Genomic DNA, 24,829 nt, shown 5'->3' on the forward strand with positions numbered 1-24,829 from the left:
GGCCTGTGGTCACTTGAGAGGGCCCCTCTGTGGTGAGGCACCTTTCTTCACTGCCATGCCGAATCTGAGTTGTGTTTTCCTTGCTTGATTATGACATGCCTGGCGTGGATTTCTTTGGGCCTGGTGTGTTTGGGGGTCACCTGTGCCAAGAACATATAGGTTTGTGACTTCTGCCAAATGGGGACATTTCAGCCATTGTGTCTTGAGCAGTTTCTTGTCTGGTCCTCTTGTTATAGGACAGGGAGAGGGGCAGCCCAAACCCCGCAAACCTGTCTATTCTAAGTGGGTTCTGCCATCCGCCGCATCAACACAAAACATAGGAGACTTTAATGAAAAGGAACTTTAATAAAACTAGGAAACAATACAGGTAAGGCGAAGAATCTAGTTTCTAAATCAAGCACCCAAAGTTACCCATCCCCTCGTGGGTAAAAGTCCATCCAAATGGGATCGGCCCAGAGCAAGGCCCCAAAGCCTGCCACAAGTCTAAAGCATCTTCCAGTGGGGACCCACAGAAAAGAGTCAGAAACAACCAGACAAGCCCGGAAGGAAAAGAGCAAAATCAACATCAAGATAAAAGCTGCCATGGTCACCTCCCCACGGGTCTCACCCACATCTGTGTCACCCCGTCCACGACCAAAAGACAAGCGCAGTTTCTTCACGTGTCTCTAGGCTCCACGCGCCTCCTCCAGGTCTCCTGGCTCCATCCTGCTCCTTCCTCAGTCTCTTCTGCAGCTTCTCCTCTTCCTGCTCAGCTCCACCCTCCCTTGGGTGGGGCAGGGAACCTCCCCCTTTCCTGGGGACCACCCTGTTACACGACAAGCTGAGAGAGAGTTTAACAGGGTGGTCCCCAGGAAAGGGGGAGGTTCCCTGCCCCACCCAAGGGAGGGTGGAGCTGAGCAGGAAGAGGAGAAGCTGAAGAAGAGACTGAGGAAGGAGCAGGATGGAGCCAGGAGACCTGGAGGAGGCGCATGGAGCCTAGAGACACGTGAAGAAACTGCGCTTGTCTTTTGGTCGTGGACGGGGTGACACAGATGTGGGTGAGACCCGTGGGGAGGTGACCATGGCAGCTTTTATCTTGATGTTGATTTTGCTCTTTTCCTTCTGGGCTTGTCTGGTTGTTTGTGACCCTTTTCTGTGGGTCCCCACTGGAAGATGCTTTAGACTTGTGGCAGGCTTTGGGGCCTTGCTCTGGGCCAATCCCATTTGGATGGACTTTTACCCACGAGGGGATGGGTAACTTTGGGTGCTTCACTTAGAAACTAGACTCTTTGCCTTACCTGTATTGTTTCCTAGTTTTATTAAAGTTCCTTCCCATTAAAGTCTCCTATGTTTTGTGTTGATGCGGCGGATGGCAGAACCCATTTAAAATAGGCAGGTTTGCGGGGCTTGGGCTGCCCCTCTCCCTGTCCTATAACAGTCGGATGGGGTCACGCATGGCTTGGCTTGCACAGGCCCTGGGCCTCTGCTCTCCTTCTTTTCCAGCTTATCTGCTCCCTGCTGTGTAGACAGAGTAATTTCTGTCGTTCTTTCTTCAAGTTGGCGTCTCCTCTGGCCGCGCATTCTGTGGTTGAGCCTGTCCACCCAGGGGGATTTTAGGTCGCTGAGTGACTATTTAGGCCTACGGTTTCTGTATGGTTCTTTGTATCTTTGTTTCTCTGCTGCAACTTTCAGGATCTTCGGGTTTATTTTCCGTGCGTGTGCTCGCCCCTCAGGGCATTTGTTACAGCTCCTTACGCCCTTGGCAGTTAATCCAGCCCCCACATCGTCTCAGCGTCTGTGAGCCGCTGTGTGTCCCTTCTCTCCCTGCCTGCGCCTGTCATGACCCGTGACACTTTTATGGGAACCGGGACATTGTGCATATGGTGCTGACAATGTGGATGTGACTTTGAGCCTTTGATACCTGAGCGCTGAACCCGCCTGTGGGTGGAGGGACAGTCCAGGTGCCCATGGCATCCCCTCTGCCTCCCGCTGCACCCCTGGGGTGCTAACAGGCTCAGTCTTCCTGCTGCCTCCTGTGTGGTCCTCAGAGAGTCCTTGTCGTGTTGTCTGCAGGGTGGGGGATCCCCTGTGCTTTGTGGGACTGGGGACACACTATTCCCTCTTTGTCCAAAATTCTAAGAAACGCAACCGAGGGCATCCCCTGGTGCCGCAGGCGGTTGGGCGCCGCACTGTGAAGCTGTCTGCAGCGCCGGTTCCATCCGGGCTGGCCGGCGAGGGTCCCACATGGCGCAGCAGGCCTCTCCTGTCTCGCCCGCTGCTCCCCTCAGCAGTGGATTTTGGTCCGTCTGCCTGTTCTGTTCCCGGCTCTGTCTCTGGTGACTCCTCTCACCCTCCCTCGAATCTGGCCTGTACCCCGGTTCTTGTGTAAATAAATAAATAAAAATCTTTCAAAAAAAAGAAATGCAACCGAGTTTTTTATTTTTAATTTGTGTTAGTCTTTATTGTTCCCGTAGGAATCATACATACATCAATGCATCCAATTAATTCTTATTAGACGGGCGAGCAAATGACAGCTCACGCCACCGGGACCGGGCCTGGGACACGGCGTGATCCAACCACAGGTAGGCAGGACTGTCCTTTGCGTTCTTCAGCCTGACCTCCCAGCTTCTGTCCTTCATTCTTTTCCTTGCAGGCAGGAGGATGCTGCAAGGATATGTAATTGCAAATAATTATTTCAATGTATTCATCCTTATTTCATATTCTTCCCTATGATTGACTTCCTCAAATTATATGAGGTCGGGGAAATTAAGCCTTGACTTTTTATTACATAGTTTCTGGTGCAACTGAGTTTTACGAATTGTTGATTTGTCCAGTGACTCTGGAACCATCTTTTCAAATGGGAATGATTGATTTTTACATTATTTTAGAGTTTCCATGCACACAATTTTGTAATATATGAGTAATACTGTTTATTCCTTCCATTTAGTGCATATCACGTTCATCTTCTTTTTTTCTTTTTTTTCTTTTTTCTTCCAGGGCCCCCTGAATGGAAGTGGACATTCTTGCCTTAGTCTTAATCACAGGCAGAAAGAGTTCAGGTTTTCACTTTTAAAGTTTATTTCTATTAAATATTTTAAAAGAAGCTTTGATAAATGATCAGAAATCTCTTATTTCTGAAGAGCTTGTTTTTTGTCATAAATCAATCACGCATTTTTTTCACATGTTCTGTATCTGTTCACAAGGCCATTTTTCTGTTTCTTCTTTTAATGTTTGGATTGTATTGAGTGATTTTGGAACTGGAAACAGACAGGCCAGCATGGCCCTGAAGTGTCACCCATTTCATGGAGTGTCAAATCTTGTTGGTGAATATTTGTTCAGGAATCTACTCCTAAGTCTGCACAGTTGCACTTCCTGCCATGCTCCCGTTTGTGGCTTTCCAGCCAGCTCTTGGCAGCCGTCTTGTTCTCGCCCAAGCCGGTGCGTTTGTGTTATCACTCCGTCTAAAGCATTTTCTCATTTCTGTTTGAATCTCATCACATCCATTGTTTAATGAGAAGTCTGTGGCTTTATTTCCAAAATGTGGGACATTAGTTCTCTCTGATGTCAGATCAGGTGACTCAAAGGCCTTCAGCAGCCACTGGGGGTCCGTGTTAGGAGTCAGGCTGCCTGGAGTCAGAGGGCTGCATCTGTGGGGGCAGCTCCTGGGCCTTCCAGGGCCCCAGCATCTTGTCCTGGAGTGTGGGGTCCGGTCCTCCCTGGGCTAGTGGGTGGCCAGAGCAGCATACGTGCTGGATTCATCGGGGGGCTCCTGTGACAGGGAGGAAGAGGGTGCTGTCTGCTGCGTGAGGGTCAAGCGGTTCAGCTGGGCATAGGTCACCTCCTCAGATGCTGCAGCCTGTGGGGGGAGATGCAAGGGAGTAAGTGTGTGACTGGGGTGGGGGAAGCCTGGGGTCTTGGTGAGGGCGGGACCCACCTGGCTGTCCATCGGTCTGTTATCTGCTTGTCTATCCTTCATGTCCAGCAATTCCCTGGATAGGGTGGAAGGAGACGTGGCCACTCCCGCCTTGAGTGTTGCCCTGGAGTTGTTCACCTGGGTGGGCCTCACTCCCTGGGTCTCTCCATCTTGCGGGGTCTGACAGACAGTGAAACGGAAACAATGGATCCCACTGTTTCCTCCAGCAAATTTTCCATGTGGTCACAGGGAGAGATTTTCAGATATTTACTCAGATCAGGTCACTTCCTGAGCAATCTGCAGGGACTTCCAAAGCCCTGGAGCATCTGGATCTTTCTAAGGTCCTGATTCGATCCTAATGATACCGGAATTGTCAGGCCTAGTTTCCCAGCCAGGAACGGATTCCAGGCTGCAGGGCAGTGCTGAGCCCCAGCCGCTAGACCCCCCACGGGTTGGTGTCTCACGAAGCTGCAGCAGGAACTTCGCAGACGCTCAGGCAAGCAAGGGAGAAGCGCAGGTTTGTTTAGAAGAAAAAAAGTTTATTGAGGAGAAAAAGAGCAGAAATAAAGTGGGACTCCCATGCCAGGGAACCAGGCCTGGGAGGGGCAAGGAAGCCAAAGTGGAATTGTGTCTCAGGGAATATATACCTTTTTTTCCCTCATTATTCTAAAACTCCACTAGTCTCTTTTTGATTGGTCAGTTTTCGGCTGTCTCACTTAATTTGCTACTGAGTGGGGATCTTCACATTCCTTATCTAACAGGTCTGTCTTTCCCCATTTGTTACATCTTTATCTTTATGGTCTAGCCCTCCCGGTGAGCATCTTTACACTTTATCTTATCATCTGAAGAAAACCAGGACCATCCTTAACAAGATTATCTGTGGTTCTAGGATTTTGTTTTTCCCAGTGGAATTGGTTTCATTTCCTTGCTCGTCCTTATCTCTGAAGCCTTCCTGAATTCTTCAAAGATCCCCTCCTGCACTGTCCCTAAAACTGCCTAATAACCCTAGCTTGCCCTGTCTCACTAATGTGCCATCTCTGTTCATGTGGCTCCAGTCCCACCCACCCTCTCCCTGAAGCACCTGCCTCAGGTTCTTTGCACTTGCTGTTTCCTGTCCCTCTCCCTTCTGCTTTATCCCTCGGTACACTTTGCTCTCTAGGATACTCTCTGCTCTCAGGAGAGGGGACAGTGTGGCCCCTGCCGGCCCTGCAGCACCCAGTGGGGCCAGGCGAGCAGGGAACCCCATGATCATGCTGGGTGAATGGTGAAGGGCCTGGGGAATGTGGGTGATTCACTTCCTAATGCATCCCCTGGAGCCCTGGGGCTGCACCCCAACAACCAGAAAGTCAGGCAGAGGCCAAGACAGCAGGAAGGAGGCCCTGAGGAAGAGTAAAAGGTCACAGAAAGCAGGAGGGTGCAGTCTCAGGAGGGCCCCAGAAGTGGAGTCGCTGTGGACACTGCTGAGAGCGGGTGACGTGAGGACAGAGTGTCGACTGAAATGTGGGGACAAGAGGGCCTGGTGCCTGGGCAAGAGCAGGGTCTCACCTGAGGGTCCAGCTGCACCCCCTCCTCAGGCTGTGTGTCTGTCTGGGCAGCATCTGCTGGGACAGAACAGGGCGTGTCTCTTGGGGTTCCTGAGCGCTTTCAGCTCCCCTGTCCTAGATGGTCCCTGTGTTCCAAGGGGAGGGAGTGACTGAGGGCCCATATGTGGGGTTTCAGTGTTCACTCCTGGTTCCCAGAGCCCCCCACCTCCAGGCAGCCTGCCTCATCCTCTCACTCGGGGTGTCTCCCTGGGTGGCAGCAGGGCTGGAGCTGGGGGAGGAGACCCGAGTGTTAGGGGCAGAGAAGGGCGGTGGGTAGGTCTGGGGTCTGCAGTGGGGTTGCCTCTCCCAGCGCCCTCCCCTGAAGGAAGCGGGAATCAGTCTCTCTGGGCCGTCTCCCTCCTCTGGCTCCACCCTGGGGGACAACCACCTGACTCCAGAGGAAGATGGGACCTGAACACCTACTATGTGAAAGAGCCGTAACATGGACACAGGCGCTGCATCAAGTGCTTTCTTTGTAGAGCTTCTCATGAGGAAATGCCAGAGAGGTTTTCTACGCTAACCTTCCCTTCTAGTTATTTTCCTTTGGCTGGTGCCCTCAGCCCCGCCTCCACCCTGGGAGGACCAACCACCACATGCAGCCGGGTCACCCCGGGCCCACTCACCCGACTTCCTGCGTTTGCCCTGACACGGTCGTCGGAGAAGCAGCAGCAGGAGGAGGAGCGCAAGCAGCAGGACAAAGGCCACCGAGGCCCCGATCACAACCCACAGGTACCAATCCAGACCCTGGGCACCTGGGAAGTCATGAATGGACTGGACACCCTTAGATTGCACACCTGTGTGCAGGCACATGCTGGGTCTGCGCGTCATCTCCTCTAATTCTGTCCTGCACATGGCGTGGCCCATCCCTCACTGTACAGACGGGACTGAGCTCAGAGAGGTTAATCACCGGCCTGGTCACCAGCCTGTGTGTGCCAGGGCTGGGACTGGACCAGGATTGGGGGTCCTGTGCTGTCCTCACGCTGCCCCCAGGGATCGCCTGCTCGGGCTCTGGGCTCCTCATCTGCAGGCGGGGCCTGTCCTAGTGTCTCCTCGCAGCTGCAGGTTTCTCCTGTCACCTCCCAAAGACAGGGTCTCTGGATGCACTGGATCAGCTGAGGGACTCAGAACTGCCTGGGGGTGGGGGTGGTATCTGTGCCCCATTGAGCAGAGACCCCCAAACTCATCAGCTGTGGAGCTCGGCCCTGTGGGTGACAGGCTGGGGTCCCTGGAGGCTCCAGGGAATGAGGATAGGACAAAGTGAGGGCTGGGCAGACCCCACTGCCCCCACCTTACTCTTCTCCTTCATCTTCCCAGTGGCCCTCAAGTTCCTCCAGCTGCCCAACTGGCACCTGCTGAATACAGGTGGGGAGGAGGGTGGAGAGTGTGGGAGGGACTCTGAGGAACGATCTGCCTCTGGTGACCTGGCCTAGGACCCCTCGCACCCACAGATCAGAGCCCCAGTACAGGACCTGAGTGACCGGCAGAGAGGACAGGGAAGGGCCTCACCAGAGACCAGGAGCTCCAGGGGCTCACTGGGGTGTGACACCAGGTAGGGGTCGCTGCCGAGGGAGCTGTAGCACCTGTAGGTGCCCCCGAGGGCTGAGGTGGCAGGACCCAGGGAGAATCCCGCCTGGAACTTCTGAGCTGTGCGCTCTGCGGTCAGATGCAGCGGGGGCTCGGCGGCCCCCTCCTTGGACAGAAGGAAAGTGTCCCTCGGGCTCCGGGACTGACACAGCAGGGTCACGTTCTCTCCGCGGGTCACGTTGGGGCCCGGGTGCACGGACAGGGAGGGGGTGTCAGGGAGCATTCCTAGAGAGAGGAGGGGAGAGGGCTGGCCCGCTGTGTTCTGGGGACACTCATCTCTGTGTGTCTGAGTCTTGGGGTCTCCTCTCTCCCCACCTCTCCTGTCTCTTTCCTTGGGGACCCCATATCCCTCCTCCTGTCCCTCACCTGGAGTCCCCAGCAGGGTCTGTGCTGATGGAGGGTCCTGACCGGCCCCCGGCTCCTCACCTGCCACCAGGATGTCCAGGGGGTCGCTGGGGGTCGACCACTGGGCCGAGAGGCTGTGTCCCCCGTAGCATCTGTACCGGCCCCCGTGGAGGCGGCTCACCGGGCCCAGGGGGAAGTGGGCCTGAGACAGCCGAGCTGGGGACCCCTGGCCAGGGCTTTGCTGGAGGTCACCAGCCCCCTCCCGGGCCAGAGCAAATCTGTCGTAGCCAACTTCAGAGCCACACTGGAGGGTCAGGTTCTGTCCAGAGGCCACGACAGGGCCCTGCAGGGACAGGAGCACGGGCTTCCCGGACCCACCTGGGGAGAGACCAGGGGATGGCGGGGGAGGGTGCTCCCTACTCCCTTACCTTCCTGCAGGAATCTGTAGTGTCTGTGTGACTCTGAGGCTGTCCCCATGTCCCAGAATTTCTGAGCTCCTGTCCTCTGTGTGACACCCAGGCCTCTACTGGGCCTGACTCAGACCCTAGGGCATCTGTGGTAGCGCTCCTCACCTGACACCAGGACCTCCAGGGGCTCACTGGGGAGTGACCATATCTGGGGGTTGTTGTTGAAATAGCCATAGCACCTGAACAGCCACCTGTGACTGGTGGTCACGGGGCCCACAGGGAACAGGGCCTGGACCTGCCCACTGGGGAGTCGCTGCGAGTCCAGGGTCCAGGAGGAATTGTGTTCTCCTTCCTCAGTCAGACGGAACTTGTCAAACCCCTGGTCTGAGCCACACTGGAGGGTCACGTTCCCTCCTGAGGTCACCCTGGGGCTCGGCAGGGCTGAGAGGCTGGGTCTGTAGTAAGATCCTAGCAGAGGCAGAGACAGTGTGTTAAATGGGGACATTCCCACCACATCCCCCAGGGCTGTGCCATAAGAGGGGAGATACCCCTGGAGCAGACCCCCCTCCCTGAGGGCAGAGCCTGAGGCTGGACCCAGAGTGTGCTCTCACTTGTCACCACCACCAGCTCCAGGGGGTCACTGCGCTCCGACCAGCCAGCAGAGGTAAGATAGATACAGTGATATCTCCCTGCATAGTGCTCTGTCAGGTATCGGATGGGCAACTGGGCCTTATCCCTGGACTCCTTTGTCATCCGTCTGTCCCAGGAACCTGAGCTTCCCTCTCTATACAGATGGAACTCCGTCGCCCCCCGGGCTCCCTGACACCAGATGGTCACAGGATCGTCCAAGGGGATCAGAGAGCCTGGCTCAGCCCAGAGGGTGGGTTTGGGCAGGGCCCCTGGAAGGAATCAGAGGTGGTCACAGGCGTCCCCACACCAGATCCCAGCCCCCAGCCCAGACCCTCCCAGACCCTCCCCTCCATCACCCCAGACCTGCTGTCTCCACCCCGAGCTGCCCAGGGGTGCCCCCTCCCCAGTGAAGAGGCGGGACCTGGGACACCTGGGCACAGACTCACCTGCCTGCTCTGGGGTCCCGGGGCCCACACTCAGCCCTGGAAGAGAGGCCAGTGAGAGGCCTGCCCCGAGTCCTGACAGAGCCTCCTCCCGGAGCCTCCCGAGTCCTGGGTCCCCTGACAGACCAGGCCTGGCCGTGGGGTTCCTCCAGACCAGGGCACCCCTCCCTCCTCACACCTCACCCAGGCAGAGCAGGGCCGTGAGGCTGGGGGTCATGGCGTCGTCTCCGTGACCTGGCTGTGGGGATGGAGGGCCCAGGGTGCCGGCAGGATGGACAGACACACGGGTGGGGACACTGGGGGTTGGTCCTTCCTGTCATAGGGTTGTCAAGTCATCTCCCACAGGAAGGGGAACTGTCCTTCCAGCCTGCTCTGGTTTTATCACAGCGCTCTCCTGAGGTGCTCCATGCAGGGGAGGGAGACCCAGGGCGTGTCCTCCCTCAGAGCCTCCCCCTGGGTCTCCTCACCCTCTGCCTGTCCATCAGCACATCCTGTGGCCTCAGTCTGGACAGGGTCCCCAGGTCCTGGAGTTGCTCAGGGAGGGTTGTTACCACCTGCAGAGCTGAGGTTACCGTCCACCTAAGAGTCAGGCCAGGCCACAGAACGACCAGCCCAGGAGGACCCTCAGGGAAGGGCTGGGCCTTTCTGCCTCTGTGGCTTCTCCACAGCTCCTTCCCTTCTCTTTTTTTCTTGCAGCAGTCTCCACCCCCACCGCCCTGGGAACAAGCCTGAGAGTTACTCCTACCCCCTGGGTATCCCTATCCTGGACAGACTCCCCTCCCTTCCTGCGTCTTGTCTTCAGTTTTAGGGGACAGTGATTTTGTGAGAACCCTGAATTTGATGGAAAACTGCTCTGTTTAAAATGAAACTCAGTCTAAATTCAAGTAAAAATTTGGTAGCCTGTCATTTGGTTGATAGAAGGAAATTTTGTGGAACCTCAGTAGAGCTCCTGGGACACTCCACAAGTTTCTCCCTGTCCTCCTGGGAAAGGCTTTAGATGAATTTGTCCTGTTTGGCTTCCCTAGTAAAGTAAAACGAGAAGGGAAGCATCGTCACTGGGGAAAACGGGTAACACTTTCACATGTACAGAAATGAATGTGCATTGCCAATGGTGATTGCTGCCTTGCAGCAGTGTGTAGTACACAAACTGTTTCTGGAGAAAACAGGGAGAAAAGCCCTCAACAGATTCCTACTGATGGAACTGTTGAGAGTAAAAATTTCCTACAAAGAACTGAATAGACCTGGAAATACACCTGATTTTTACTACGTTTTCTTTGACATGATACTGGTAATATCTTTTTTTTTTTTTTTTTTTTTTTGCATTTGTTCTGAATCCACAAAGTTTTCTTGTATTGAGTGACCAGGATCTGCAGCAATGTTGTTTTTTTTTCCCAGCAAAGTGAACTTGTTCACATTTTCTCTCCCCTTGATACCAACACAGCATGAAAATAGTGGTAGTAATTTTTTTACTACTTATCTCAGAGTCTGTTTTTGCATAACTTCCACAGGGATTTTGTCTGCTTAAACCAAAACAACTGGGCATGAATTTCATTGTGTGGCTTTGAGCGGAATCTTGCAGGAAGTTGAAATGGAGCTGAACCAAGAAGAGGAGAACCTGTTGCTTTGTTCGCAGACTCCAGAGACCTCCAAGGGATGTGGGGAAGCTGCCTCCATGGTCAGGACTGGACAACCCGGAAAAAGAAAAAGCCTTGGTACCCTGGAGAAGAGGAAGCCCAGGGGGCGTCTGATGAGACCAGCTTTGTTCTTGAAGACTATGGGGACCGGATGTCAAGAGTTCGCTCTGCTCCTTTATGGAGTATTCCAACAAAGCAGCTAAAATTGCTGTTTAGTTATACTGCCCTGTGATTTTATGCAAAAATAGGTGATACGGTTTAAAAGTAGATTTGGTTTGCAAACTTTTGCTGCACTTTTGAAGCAGTTTGGGATCGAGGTTGAGAGAACCTGTTTTTGCACAAGTTGAATCCATTTTAATATTTTTCCTGTACTTGATATCTTTGCTGTTTTGTTTTGGCTAATGCCTCCAGATATTTTGTTTGTTTGGTTTTTTTTTTTTGGCTTGGACTGATAAATATTTCCCAGGAATGGAGGACTTTTGCTTTCCACAAAGGACAAGACCTGGAGAGACTGGTTTGCTTTCCATTGGGAACCCTGAGAAAAAATTTCATCTAAGACTGTACCCCAGCATCCATACACTTGATCGTCAACACCATGGAAAGGGTGGCAAAAAGTGAAGCTAACTCCATACAGGCTTTGTAGATGCCACCCCCACTCCATCAAGACACCAGGAACAACAAATCCCAGGATCCCCAAAGGGAAGTGGTGAGGACCTAAGGGACCTAAGGGTGGAGTTAAGCAGCCATTTTCTCTGTTTGTAAATAAAACCCAGCCATGTTAGTGGGGTCGGGCACACTTGGCTCGTGCTCTTGGCTGGGCAGGTTGGGTCTCCGCGGGTCATGGGGGATTCCAGGTCTGCGGAACACATTTAAGAATTTATCTCCCTCTTTTCTCCCTGAGTTGTACATTTCCTCATTCCCCTTCCCTTGTAAATAAACCTTTTGTTAACCTTTAAAAAAATTAAAAAATAACAATAAAATTAAACTCAGTGGTGACATTATTCCTACTCTGTGACCTGAGGGGTCATGTTCTTTCTCTGACTTCCGGTTCCCTGGCAGGTCATGTTATAACGAATCCCCGCCCCCACCACCCGCCCAGTGCAGCGTGGGGTATCTCACTGTCCATCCATTTCCAGGCTGGGCTGGACCCGAGTGAGCAGGCCCGGGAGCTTCGGGTCAACTCCACAGTCAGGCAGAGGGTGGATCCGCCCACTCAGGACCCTCCTCTTCCCGTCATCATCGGTCTGAACTGGGTCATTTTGCTGGTTGCTTAGAAGGCCCAGGCTGAATCTTGGGTATTCCCTAGACCAGGTTTTACCCCAGATGGTGCCACCAAGGGCAGGGGGGCAGCAACTGCCTTCCAAGGAGCAGGCAGGAGTACGTGGGTGAGGGTTCTCTGCAGCCTCAGGTCACCAGCCGGGCCAGCCAACTCCCAGCTGTCCCTGCTGGAAGTGGCCCAAGGGCACCCAGGCGAGTGTCTGAGGCACAGGTGTTGTCAGTTACCCTGGGAAAGAGGAACATTCCCGGAATTATTATCTTAGCTGTCCCCTCCCACCTAAATCAATGGTGCCTTTGTGCAGCCAAGAGCCCCTTCTTCTAAACTGCAACGCGCCAGTTCTAGGTGACTTTCAAGAACGGACAGTGACTGCAGGGTAGGGGATTGGGGTTCTGGGGGTGAGTGACCCTGCCTGGACGGTTACACCAACAGGGAGAAGAGCTGCTTATGATGTTTCTGAAATGTGGAGCCACAGACAATGCAGAAAAGGGGAAATGAAGTTCCCCCAGTTGGGGGGCAAGGAGGGGAGGGGGACAAAGCTGGGCACCCTGGTGTTTGGGACCACCTAGGGTGACGGGGAGGAGACTCCCCTGTGTGAACCCAGGGGCCTTGTAGGTGGGGAGGGGTCAGGGCTCTGGCCCCCCTGTGTTTCTGGGACATCTGCCCTGACTGGCCACACCCCGGTGTGCTGAGACAATGGCTCAGGTGTGGTCACCCCTGGGTGTTACCCCTGTGTCAGAGTGGGGCTCCCCTGCACTATCCCCTGGACCCAGGGCGAGCAGCTGCAACTACTCCCCGTCAGCCCCACCCGCAGGACAGCCCTGGGGGTCCCTCTATGGATAACCCCGTGTACGGAAGACTCCAGTAGGATGGTGTTGGGGATGCTGACGGTGACAGAGCACTGAGGGCCACCTCCTGCAGGTGGCCAGCCCCACAGGGAGTGACCAGACACAGATGATCTGGTGCCCTCTGATGGCCACAGGCGGCTCTGGCTAGGAGGAGTGCCCCCAAGGACCAGGCTCCCCGATGAGCCCCAGGGGCTTGTCTCCATCTCTGAGTCCTCCGCCCCACTGGCTGTTACCCCCGAGAGTGGGTCGCTGCAGGCTTCTGCAGACATCCTCTGACAGGCTGAGGAATGGCCCTTCAGCTTCTGCTGTGCCAGAGTTTGTTTTTTTTTTAAAAACCTAAGTCACGGGTTTATGGCATTGTGTAGGTGTTAGACGAACACACGTGTATGTCAGCATCTGTTTACACAGCGCCATGCTTTTCCCCCAAGTCTAGTGTCCAGTCATCTACAAGCCGCCACCTTCACCCAGTGTGCCCAGTTGCCTTCCTATTCCCTTCAACACTCATATAAAATTTTCAACTTATTTTCTTTCTTTCTTTTTTTTAAAGATTTATTTTAGTTATACAAGAGCCGGGGTACAGTCCAGATGCGCGGGAAGGTGAGAGGATTCCCCAGAGACAGCGTGGGGAACAGAACAGGCAGACGGATGAAACACACTGCTGAGGGGAGCAGCGGGAGACAGGAGAGGTCTGCTTGGCCATGTGGGTTGCTCCGAGGCCGGCGGGGATCAAACCGGTGCTGCAGAGACTTGTGGACAGCTTCACAGCACTGCGCTAAACCAACCGCCTGTGCCACAAGGAAGGCCCTATTTTCTTTTTTTAAAGATGTATTTATTTATGCCCATAAGATCTGGGGTGCAGGCCAGAGATGTGGGGGGTAAGAGGATCCACCAGAGAGAGTGGGGAGCAGAACAGGTCGATCTACTGAAATCCACTGCTGAGGGGAGTAGCGGATGAGACAGGAGAGGTCTGTTGTGCCCTGTGGGTCAGCTCCCTGGCCCGGGATCAAACCCGTGCTGCAGTGGCTGGCGATTGCTTGACAGCGCTGTCTTTAACTCCTGCGCCACCAGAGGCCCTCAGTTTATTTTCTGAAGTACCATTGGTGTACGAGGTGATGTAGGTTTCAGGGACACATGCCTATAAATCACTTCTGGATGTGATCTGTTATCTTGTTTTCCATCAACATCTAATTCCGTTCATCACCAGACAGTTGAGGCCTTTCACCTGGTTAACCCGACCTGCCTCCCAATTCCTTCCCAGGTAACCACTAATCTGGCCATAGAGTCTAAAAGTGTATTCTGTTTAACTTGGTTTGTGCTTCTGTTTCCTTGCGCACCACCCCTGAGGGAAGGCACGCGGTGTTCTCCCTTCTCTGAGTGAGTGATGGCCGGGGAGACGCCACAGAACTGGGATAACCCCACTGCAGGGTAAATGAAAAAGTGTCAGGCTTTTCTGCCCTCCCGCCATTAGGAAGGATGGTGGATCCCTGTGGCCCCTGGGCATGCCTGATGGTGGCACCTGGGGGGGGTGTGGGCCTCTGGAGATGGGATTCACCTGGGCTGACTGGGTTTACAAGGGCAGCGTCACTGGGACGCCAGAAGAGCGAAAGAGTGGAATGAAGGAGAACCAACAGAGAAGTACAGGCCGTGAGAGAAGGCCGGAGAGGCCAGAGAGAGAGAGAGAGAGAGAGAGGGAGGGAGAGAGGACTTCCCGGGGCTGGGAGGCCTGCCAGCAAGTATTCTCTCTCTCTGGGCTCTCCGGCGTGCTGGGCTCTCCTGTCAGCCCCCGGGCCCTGGCCTCCCTGCCTGCCGAGTCCAGGGAAATCTCGATAAAAGCCTGAAAAGCCACGGAGGGCTCCAGGACTCGCCCTTCACCCGGCTGCTCGGTCACAGAGATCCTGCCCTGCGCCTTCCTGCCCTACAGCCCTCCGGGACGTTGGCTTAGGCCCCAGGCCCCAGCTGTGGTGAAGACGGAGCTGGGAGCTGAGACGGAGAAGGACCGCGGCTTCCGTGGGCGACCCCACACGGCCTTGCGGCGCAGGACCACGCCCGGGTCTGCTCTCAGCGGGCTGGAGCTCCATATACACGCAGGTGTCTGCTGAGGGGTCCGTGGGCCTCCGGGACGTGGCGGTGATTATTTTCTGCGCGAAAACGCGAGGGTCCAGCTCTGTGTATGTCACCTCCTGCGGGTCTTCTGCCCTGGGGGCCTGGAAGGAGGGAATCGTGACTGAGGGGGTGCGCACCTTCGTGGCGACTTAGCGGGTGAGCCTGCCTGGAAGGGGGTGTGCTGAGCCGGCTTCCGCAGCCCACAGACTAAAGTAGGGGTGGGGAGGATCCGTTAGGGAGCACTTACCGCCCTTGTCACCGTGCTGGCCACTTCAGCTCTGCTGTCCTTCATTGCAGCATCTGTGGGGACAGAAGTTATTAAAGACACTTGGCAGAGACCTTTTGTCTTCTCACTTGAGAGCCGCAGCTACCTGTGCAGAGGGATGGAGCGGATGCCCGAGATGACGGACCTGCCTCAAAGCAGAGTCGGACATTCTACCTCTCTAAAGTTTCAAGACCCGCCTCATTAGCAGCCCCTGGTTGATAGCTCATGAACTGTCTCCTGCTTTCTCCCCTGCATGGATGCTCCCCTGGGTCTGTGGGGAGTCCAGTGTCCTGCACTGGACATGGGATATAGTGGAGAACCAGGCAGTGGTCTGCGCTGAGCGGAGGGGCAGGGGCCCTGGTGTTCCCTCTAGAAAGTCCCTCAGAGCCCCTGCCCTGCCCTGGTATCAGCCTGGAACAGTAGAGCATGTGCCCGCACACACTCGTCCCAAATGCCCGCCTTGCCTGCTGGTACTGACCTCTGTCTTCCTTCTTCCTCCTTGTGGCAGGGCACTTGTGCTGAAAGAGGAAGAACAGGAGGACAGCGTGGAAGCTGATGATCACTGTGACTGAAAGCAGAACGGCCAGATTTCCGGGATCTTCTGGAGGGAGATGTGACTCCAGTGAGGTGCCAAGAAACATCCCCTCTCCCCACCCCCCCCCCATTGATAGCTCCTCATTTGTTGATTGTTGGGTAAATACACGCACCATTTCTACCTCCACACATGGCAACCAAAGAAATTCAGCTCTCCCATACAAGGGAAAAACGTGAAAGTTAGGTCAGAGCAAGGGCGGTCGCCTCATGTCACACAGCAGGAAGTGAAGAACAGCCGGTGAGCCCAGTGCCGCAGAAAACGCAGTGTTTGCTTTCTGAGGCAGACCTGGGAGACGGATGGGCTGCTGGTCAGACCCACACGACCACCCAGTCTCGCAGCCAGCGCCTTTCCTGTGCACCCCTGCGGCTTTCACTCCTTTGCCAAGTGGGGACTCAGATGCAGAGAGAAGGCGTCTCGGAGAGCACTGGATTAGCCCTTGATAGAGCAGCTGGGAGAATCAGACCAAGGGAAACCTTTTCACGGGATTCCACCACCCCAGAACAGCTTATGTCCGTCGCGGTCACCCCTTTAGGATCTAAGTGAGCGCTAGAAGGTGGAACTTATTCTGGCCTGGTGTGCGGCCAAGTTGTCCACCTCACAGTCCATTCTGATCATGTGACTCACTGTTGACTAATGTGGGTTCCTTGTAAGCCTTAATGACGTCAGGGACAGCTAACTTACAGGACAAACTCTTTGTTCTTACTTAGCTCTCTGTGTCACCGGCCCGCTGTCCCTCCATGTGCGTCTTGTGATTCGCTCTGCCTCTCCCCAGTGTGACATGCACGGATTCCTCCTTGGACAGAGATTGTTCCTCTTGATCCCTGCATGCCTGAGAGCTCTAAACTATTCTTCCACCAGTCTTCAAAGGGTTAAATACTTCCTGTTGTCAAGGTCACACCTCATGTGTTGCCTGCTGAGTGAGAGATCTGCTACCATAGTCCTAAACCACCCACTGACCATTAAATGCCATTTAATTTTTAATTTCACCTATACTTGCTGCCCAGCTGTCAGTGGGTTTGCCCATTCATGCATTCATTGGATGCCCTTCCCCAGCCCTTTCTGCAATGTCAGACTCCCCAGAGTAGAGTCCAGGTTCATCTTATTTAAAATGTACAGCCCACAGGAGAAGGCATCCCCGCCCAGCGCCTGTGCTCCAGTCCCTGCAGCCTGTGTTTATGTGTGTTGTGTATGACGAGGAGGAATTATGGTTGCCAATCAGCTGAATTATGATAGGGAGATTTCCTGGGCTATCCAGGCTGTGCGAGTGTAATGACAGAATCCTTGAAAACGAAGGAGGGAGGCAGAAGAAGAGTCAGAGAAAGAGATGTGTTAAAGGAAGGAAGGGCTGAGCGACTTGGGGTGGCGTAGACTTGACCCCCCATTGCTGGTGGAAGGAAGGGACCACGGATCAAGGAATGAGAGCAGGCGCCTCTGCCAGCTCTAAAAACCAGGTCATGGATCCTCCCCAGGGCTTCCCAAAGGAAAGCAGCCCTGCCACCATCTTGCATTTGGCTCAGTGAGGCCCATTTTAGAATTCGGGCCCATAGAACAATTAAAAACATGTGTCTCTACCCACTGTCTCACGGGGATTGGTTATAGCAGCTAGAGGAGATGGATGCATACTGCATGTGCGGCCCATGGAGCATTGCTTGCGTGAGCAAATTCACGGAGTCACGCATGAGGATGAACTCGGCCAGGCTCCTGCTCTAGCGAGACCACCAGGGTAGCTTCCTGACAGAGGAGAGCTCTTTGCTTGGCAAATGGAACTTCTCCAAGACCCGTCCCTTCTCTCACCACTTCCCCCTTCCCTTCCCTCCCTGAAGTCCCCAAGATTCCTGTCACCAGTTAGGAGTGGTGACAGATCACGTCAGCAATCATTCTGGGAAGGAGGTCAGGCTGATGACCACCCTCTGTGGGAGGAGGTGTCAGCTGCAGAAAAGTAGAGACTAAGAGTCCTGCGGAGGCCGGGCGGGACTGAACACCCTCTTTTGCAGAGGAGCCTGGCGATCGCAGAGAGAATGTGACGAGCTCAAGATCGCAGAGTCGGAGAGTGACACGATACTCAAGTCTGAGTGTTCTCTCTCCCAGGCTTCGCGCATGAAGAGGGACCTAAACTCACCTGTTTTGGAGCCTGTGGAATTACCTGACGAGTTTCCTGGAAAAAAGGACACGCGAGAGGTGAGGAGAGGGAACTGCTCATCTTCTGCCCGACTTTTTCGCTGTCTTTCTACATTGCCGTGCTGCCGCCCTGGCGCTGTCATCACCGCCCACACCGCAGTTCTCCTTCCTTTTGTGGTCACGGGAGCCATTACGATGGAACGTCTCAGTGAACAGGCATTTTGCCCCTTGTCATCCAACACTGAGCTTCTGGGGGCTGGGATCCCTTCCCATAACCCGCGGGCTTTGTCTCCCTCCCTAGGCTTCAAGGCTCAGGGAGAGAACAGGGGAGGCGCGAGCAGACAGAGGACACGGGGCGGCCTCTCTCCCTTGTATGCAGGATTTCTGTACTGCCTGGGGAGTCCCTCTGTGGGCGAGCGGTCAGGAGGGGCTCCTGGGAAGTAGGTAACCGTGAGGGACCAGCCTCTGGTCTTCCCAACTGGAGGGGCCTGGGCACATAGATGCCCCCCCTTCACTGCCCTGTGTGGCTTCCGTGCAGGACTGAAGGAGGATCCTAAAGGGCCCCCCCTTCCCTGTCGTCTCTCTTTTCCTCTCTCCTTTTTAGCCTATTTCCTCTCTCAAGAATTCCTGGGCACACCCCATGGTCATGAGACATGGTCACTGGGGTGAGACCGCCCGCGATCAGAGTGGTTGAAGTGCTGTAGTACCTGTAGGTGCCCCCGTGAGTGGGGGTGACAGGGCCCAAAGGGAAGAGGCCCTGGGATGTTCCGTGGAGGCTCCGGGCATCAGGGTGCCAGTGTACGTGTGCCTCGCCCTCCCTGGAGAGGTGCCACAGGGCAAAGAATCTTCTGGAATATGTGAGGGCCCCTGTCCCTGCCTTCCTCCTTCCTTTCTGTGTCTCTAAGTCCTGTTCTGCCCGAGTTCTGGCCAGGTTGTCTCCGCCACCCTCCCCCGTTTCCTGTGCCTCTGACTCTAGCAGCTCCCGGTGGGCCCACAGCTCTTGTATCTGAAGGCCGGACCCTTTCGTGCCTTCTGCGGCGGGGGTGGGAACCAGCTGGCTGCGTTTCCAGCTCCTCTCGTGGGCCAGACCGTGCTTGACTTCATGGCCTGCGGTCCCGGTAGGAGGAAGGAATGAAGCCATTTCGCAAATGCCGCAGTAGCTCCACTGTCCACACGTGTGCCTGCGGAGTGGGCACATATCCCACCATGGCTGTGCCATCTCCACGGCCGGCTTCCACGAGGCTCCCCTGAGGGTGCCCCAGGAACACCGACCCCTCCTGGGTCCCCGAAGCCTCCTGGTGGCTTCAGCACTAGCCCTTCCTGACCCTGGGTGTCGCCTCTCCCCCCACCGGCAGGCTTTTTCATTTGGCCTTCCCCCCTCTCTCCGTGTCGCTGCAGGAAGCCCTCTCATTTGGGTGGATGCCAACCTCAATTCAGAAGAGAGGACTCACCCGCCTCTGCCCAGATCCTCTGGATCAGGAAGAACCCTAGAAACAATCATTCACCATGGGCCATCCATCCCCACAGAGCCCCGGCCTCCCCCACATGCCCCCTCAGCGTCACCCTCCCAGGCCCACCTTGCCCCATGTTCACAGGGCTCTCTATAGGGGGGGACATAGCCGTCCGGGCCAGGACCCGCCACAGTGCTTCCTCCTTCCCTTCCCTCCAGACTCACCGAGACACACGTGCATGGTGCGCCGAGATGCTGAGGACGAGTGCCCAGAGGGACGATGCACAGGACGTGACGGGAGGACAATGCCTGTGTGAAGGATTGTGCAGCTTGTGTAAGTTTCCAACCTTGACCACAAGACGGAAGGTGACTCACGTGGGGTCTTCTTACCCTGAGTAAGTGTGAAGTGTGGGGGGCGACTTGCTGGAAACTGTTCAAAGAGTTGTGGTTGCAGATTATCTGCTGGGACCAGGCCTGAGACACATCCCAGACCTGAAGGATCAAATCTTCACTTTAAAGGCCTTGGGTCATGGTCCTTTTAGTGGTGCTTGCAGCGTATCCTCAAGGTCAGTTTGCGACGATTTTGTTGCGGATTTTGCATCAGTGCATGATGGTTTACTGTCTTTCTTCTGTGCGCACGATTGAGCCATTTGAGGATGAGGACTGTGTTAAAACATTCTTCCCGATGCTGATGTCCTTTATGATTATGGTTGTCACCAGCAGCGGCAGCCGCAGCCTACTGGCCCCACTGCACTGGTTAGGTCCCCAGCACAATGGCGGGTAGAAGTGGCAATGGGTGATGTCTCGAGCTCCTTCCTGACTTCAATGACAAGTGCGTCGATTGTTCTGTTGCAAGTATCATGTGCCTTTTCATGTAATTATTCAAATAATAGTAGCATAAAAATTGTGAACGCCACACAGTTATCCTATTTTTTTCCTGTGGGTGTTCATCTCTCTTCAACATAGGTTCAAAATATGTTCAACGTATTTTCTCCTTTGCTCTGTTGCATGCACTGATTCATTGAAAAAACATTTTAACTAATCTTTACTTTCTGAAATAAATGCCCCTAAAATATGCTGCGGCACAACTTGCCAGCTCCACAGCAGTAACACCGCCCCGTCGTCCTCTCCACACTGACCTGACTTACATGCTTGCTCTGGAGGGTGTTGGGGGAGGATGGCGAGGAGGAAGGAAAGCAGCAGGACACATGCCAAAGAGACGCTGATCACAGTGTGCAGTGAGCTCCAGAAAAAGGAAAGATGGCCAAAAATTGAACTGAAGGGACAGGACCGAGCACCTGTGCTACTTACTCAATTAAGCAATCAAATCTCACATGGAGATAAAAACAATGGGGCAAACTCTGACAAAAATATTTTGGGAGGTCTTTTACTGAGGAAAAAGGTCTCCGTAGAGCAAAGCCTGAGGAGTAATGTTTTGGAACATGCTCCCCTGAGGAAAAAGTTTTACGTAGAGGAGAATCAGAGTAAAAAATCCGTGGAAGCATGCTTTCCTGAAGAGGAATATCTCTGTAGGAGAGAATCGGAGGAGAAATATATCAGGGGAATGCTAATCTGAATAGAAACATTTGTATAGGAGAGAATCTGAGGAGAAATGTCTTTTGGACATGGTTTCCTGAGGAGACACTTTTATACAGAAGACATTTTGAGGAGAAATGGTTTTGGAGCATGCTCTCCAGAAGAGAAACCTTTATATAGGAGCGAATCTGAGGAGAAATATCTTTGGGGATTGATCTCCAGAGGAGAAATTTCTATATATAGTTGAGAATCTGAGGAGAATTGTCTTTGGGCAAGGCTCACCTGAAGAGAAACTTTTATATAGAGGGGAATCTGAAGAGAAATGTCTTTGGGGCATTGCTTTCCTGAAGAGAAACTTTTATAGAGAAGACATTGTTTCGAGAAATCTCTTTGGGGTATACTCTCCTGAGGAGAAATTTTTATATTGTAGCGAATCTGAGGAGTAATGTCTTTGGGACAAGTTTCCTGAGGAGAAATATTTATACAGAAGACATTCTGAGGAGATATGTCTTTGGGGCAGTCTTTCCAAAGAGAACCTTTTATATCGGAGAGAACCTGAGGAGAAATGTCTTTGGGACATCCTCTCCTGAGGAGAAACTTTATGTAGGTAGGAGAGAACCTGAGGGGAAATGTGTTTTGGGAATGATCTCCTGAAGAGAAACTTTTATATAGGAGAGAATCTGATGAGAAATGTCTCTCGGCTATGATCTCCAGAGGAGAAACATTTATATAATTGATACTCTGAGGAGAAATGTGTTTGGGGCGTGCTCTCCTGAGGAGAAACTATTATATAGGAGAGAAATTGAGGAGATATGTCTTTGGGGAATCCTCACCTGAGGAGAAGCTTTTTAATAGGCGAGAATATGAGGAGAAATGTCTTTGGCGCATCCTGAAATTTTATATAGGAGAGATCTGAGGAGAAATATCTTTGGGTATTGATCTCCTGAGGTGAAACTTTTATATAGTTGAGAATTTGAGGTAAAATGTCTTTGGGCGCGCTGTTCTGAAGAGAAACTTTTATATAGGAGAGAATCTGAGGAGAAATGTCTTTGGGCCATGCTCTCCTGAGGAGAAACCTTTATATAGAAAGAGACTCTGAGGAGAAATATCTTTGGGGCATCCTCTCCTGAGCAGAAACTTTTATATAGGAAGAGATCTGAGGAGAAATGTCTTTGGGTATTCACTCCTGAGGAGAAACATTTATATAGAAAAGAATCTGAGGAGAAATGTTTTTGGGGCAGGCTCTCCTGAAGAGGAACTTTTATATAGGAGAGAATCTGAGGAGAAATGTCTTTGGGGCATGATCTCCTGAGGAGAAATGTCTTTGGGGCATGATCTCCTGAGGAGAAATGTCTTTGGGGCATGATCTCCTGAGGAGAAACTTTTATGTATTTGATAAAGTGAGGAGAAATGTCTTTGGGGCAGGCTGTCCTGAGGAGAAGGTTTTATACAGAAGACATTCTGACTAGAAATGTCTTTATGGCAGGCTCTCCTGATGAGAAACTTTTATATATTTGAGAATCTGAGGAGAAATATGTTTGGGGCATGATCTCCTGAGGTGAAACTTTTATATATTTGATAATTTGAGGAAAAATGTCTTTGGTGCATCCTCTTCTGAAGAGAAACATTTACATAGTAGAGAATCTGAGGAGAAATGTCTTTCCAGAATGATCTCCTGAAGGAAACATTTATAAAATTGAGAATCTGAGAAGAAATGTCTTTTGGGCATGTTCTCCTGAGGAGAAACTTTTATGTAGAGGAGAATCTGAGGAGAGACATCTTTGGGGCATGATTTTCTGAGAAGAAAAATCTCTATCGGAGAGAATCTGAGGAGAAGTATCCTTGGGGCATCCTCTTCTGAGTAGAAAGTTATATATTTGATAATCTGAGGAGAAATATCTTTGGGGCAGGCTTTCCTGAAGAGAAAATTATATGTATTTGAGAATCCGAGGAGAAATGTCTTTGGGGCATGCTCTCCTGAGGAGAAACTTTTATATATTTGGTAATCTGAAGAGAAATGTCTTTGGTTCATGTCTTCCTGAGGAGAAAATTACATATATTTGAGAATCTGAGGAGAAATATCCTTAGGGCTTCCTCTCCTGTGCAGAAACTTTTATATAGGAGAGAATATGAGGAGAAAGGGCTTTAGGGCATCCTCTCCTGAGGAGAAACACTTATATAGCAGAGAATCTGAGGAAATATCTTTGGGGAATGATCTCCTGAGGTGAAACTTTTATATAGTTGAGAATCTGAGTAGAAACATCTTTGGGGCATGTTTTTCTGAGGAGAAATGTCTCTATCAGAGAGAATCTGAGAAGAAATATCTTTGGGGCATTGCTTTCCTGAGGAGAAACTTTTATACAGAAGACATTGTTTGGAGAAATCTCTTTGGGGTATACTCTTCTGAGGAGAAATTTTTATATTGTAGAGAATCTGAGGAGTAATATCTTTGGGACAAGCTTTCCTGAGGAGAAATATTTATACAGAAGACATTCTGAGGAGATCTGTCTTTGGGGCAGTCTTTCCAAAGAGAACCTTTTATATTGGAGAGAATCTGAGGAGAAAGGGCTTTGGGACATCCTCTCCTGAGGAGAAACATTTGTATAGGAAAGAATCTGAGGAGAAATGTCTTTGGGGCATCCTCTCCTGAGCAGAAACTTTTATATAGGAGAGAATCTGAGGAGAAATGTCTTTCAGGAATGATCCTGAAGAGAATCATTTACATAACTGAGAGTCTGAGGAGAAATGTGATTGGGGTATGATCTCCTGAGGAAAACTTTTATATGGGAGAGAATCTGAGGAGAGTGTCTTTGGGGCATGATCTTCTGAGGAGAAACTTTTATATGTTTGATAAAATGAGGAGAAATGTCTTTGGGGCAGGTTGTCCTGAAGAGAAACTTTTATATATTTGAGAATCTGAGGAGAAATATCTTTGGACATGCTTTCCCGAGGAGAAGGTTTTATACAGAAGACATTCTGAGTAGAAATGTCTTTAGGGCAGGCTCTCCTGATGAGAAACTTTTATATAGGAGAGACTCTTAGGACAAATGTCTTTGGGGCATCCTCTCCTGAGGAGAAATTTTTATATAGGGGAGAACCTGAGGAGAAATGTCTTTGGGGAATGATCTCCTGAGGAAAAACTTTTATATCCAAGAGAATCTGAGGAGAAATATCTTTGGGGAATGATGTCTTGTGGTGAAACTTTTCTACAGTTGAGAATATGAGCAAAAATGTCTTTTAGGCAGACTGTCAGGAAGAGAAACTTTTATATAGTAGACAATCTGAGGAGAAATGTTTTTGGGGCATGCTGTTCTGAGGAGCAATGTCTCTATATCAGAGAATCTGAGAAGAAATGTCTTTGGGACACGCTTTCCTGAGGAGAAGCTTTTATACAGAAGACATTCTGAGGAGAAATGTTGGGGCCTACTCTCCTGAGGAGAAACTTTTATATACAGGTAATCTGAGGATAAATGTCTTTGGGGCATGCTCTCCTGAGGAGAAATTTTATGTAGGGAGAATCTGAGCAGACACATTTGGGACTTGCTTTCCTGTTGTGAAATGTCTCTATAGGAGAGCCTCCGAGGAGAAATGTCTTTGGGACATGTTTCCTGAGGAGAAACTTTTATACAGAAGACATTCTGAGGTAAAATGTCTTTGGAGCAGGCTCTCATGAAGAGAAACTTTTACAGAGGAGAGAATCTGAGGAGAAATATCTATGGGACAGGATCTCCTGAGGAGAATCTTTTATATAGGAAAGAATCTGAGGAGAAATGTCTTTGGGTATGCACTCCTGAGGAGAAACATTTATATAGGAAAGAATCTGAGGAGAAATGTTTTTGGGGCAGGCTCTCCTGAAGAGAAACTTTTTTTTTTTATAATAAATTTTATTGTTATATTCCCCATACAATTGCAGCCCCCCCATTCTGACCCCAATCCCTCCCCTCCCGCCCCCGCCCCCCTAAAAGTGTCTCTGGTTCATAGTTTTTTGTTGATTTTGATTTTCACTTTCTTATAGTTATTCATTTTCCTGGTCCCTTATTTAAGTTTTCTAGATTCCTGCTATGAGTGAGACCATCCGGTATTTTTCTTTTTCTTTTTGGCTTATTTCGCTGAGCATGAT

The 24,829-nt window shown here is 52.0% G+C and overlaps 2 protein-coding genes across 2 annotated transcripts in view; both read right to left on the reverse strand.

Annotated features, from left to right (window-relative positions):
* Positions 1-3,700: 3,700 nt before the first annotated feature.
* The window catches only part of LOC311186153 (leukocyte immunoglobulin-like receptor subfamily A member 6), a gene marked incomplete at both ends in the record, with an annotated part of 61,209 nt that continues 40,080 nt past the window's right edge, over positions 3,701-24,829 (reverse strand). The window contains 4 exons of the mRNA XM_084257039.1: positions 3,701-3,835; positions 5,438-5,490; positions 6,099-6,227; positions 6,982-7,284. Of these exons, the coding sequence (XP_084113165.1) occupies positions 3,701-3,835; positions 5,438-5,490; positions 6,099-6,227; positions 6,982-7,284 (620 nt within the window). The remainder of the gene's footprint in view (positions 3,836-5,437; positions 5,491-6,098; positions 6,228-6,981; positions 7,285-24,829) is intronic.
* On the reverse strand, positions 7,422-9,101 carry LOC311186703 (leukocyte immunoglobulin-like receptor subfamily A member 6; the record flags this gene model as incomplete). Its single annotated transcript, XM_084257853.1, has 6 exons — positions 7,422-7,444; positions 7,486-7,782; positions 7,977-8,252; positions 8,423-8,710; positions 8,888-8,923; positions 9,068-9,101. The coding sequence occupies 6 exons, from the start codon at positions 9,099-9,101 to the stop codon at positions 7,422-7,424; spliced, it is 954 nt and encodes a 317-aa protein (XP_084113979.1).

Source organism: Talpa europaea (assembly GCF_964194135.1).
Source record: "Talpa europaea genome assembly, chromosome: 16".
Taxonomy (NCBI): domain Eukaryota; kingdom Metazoa; phylum Chordata; class Mammalia; order Eulipotyphla; family Talpidae; genus Talpa; species Talpa europaea.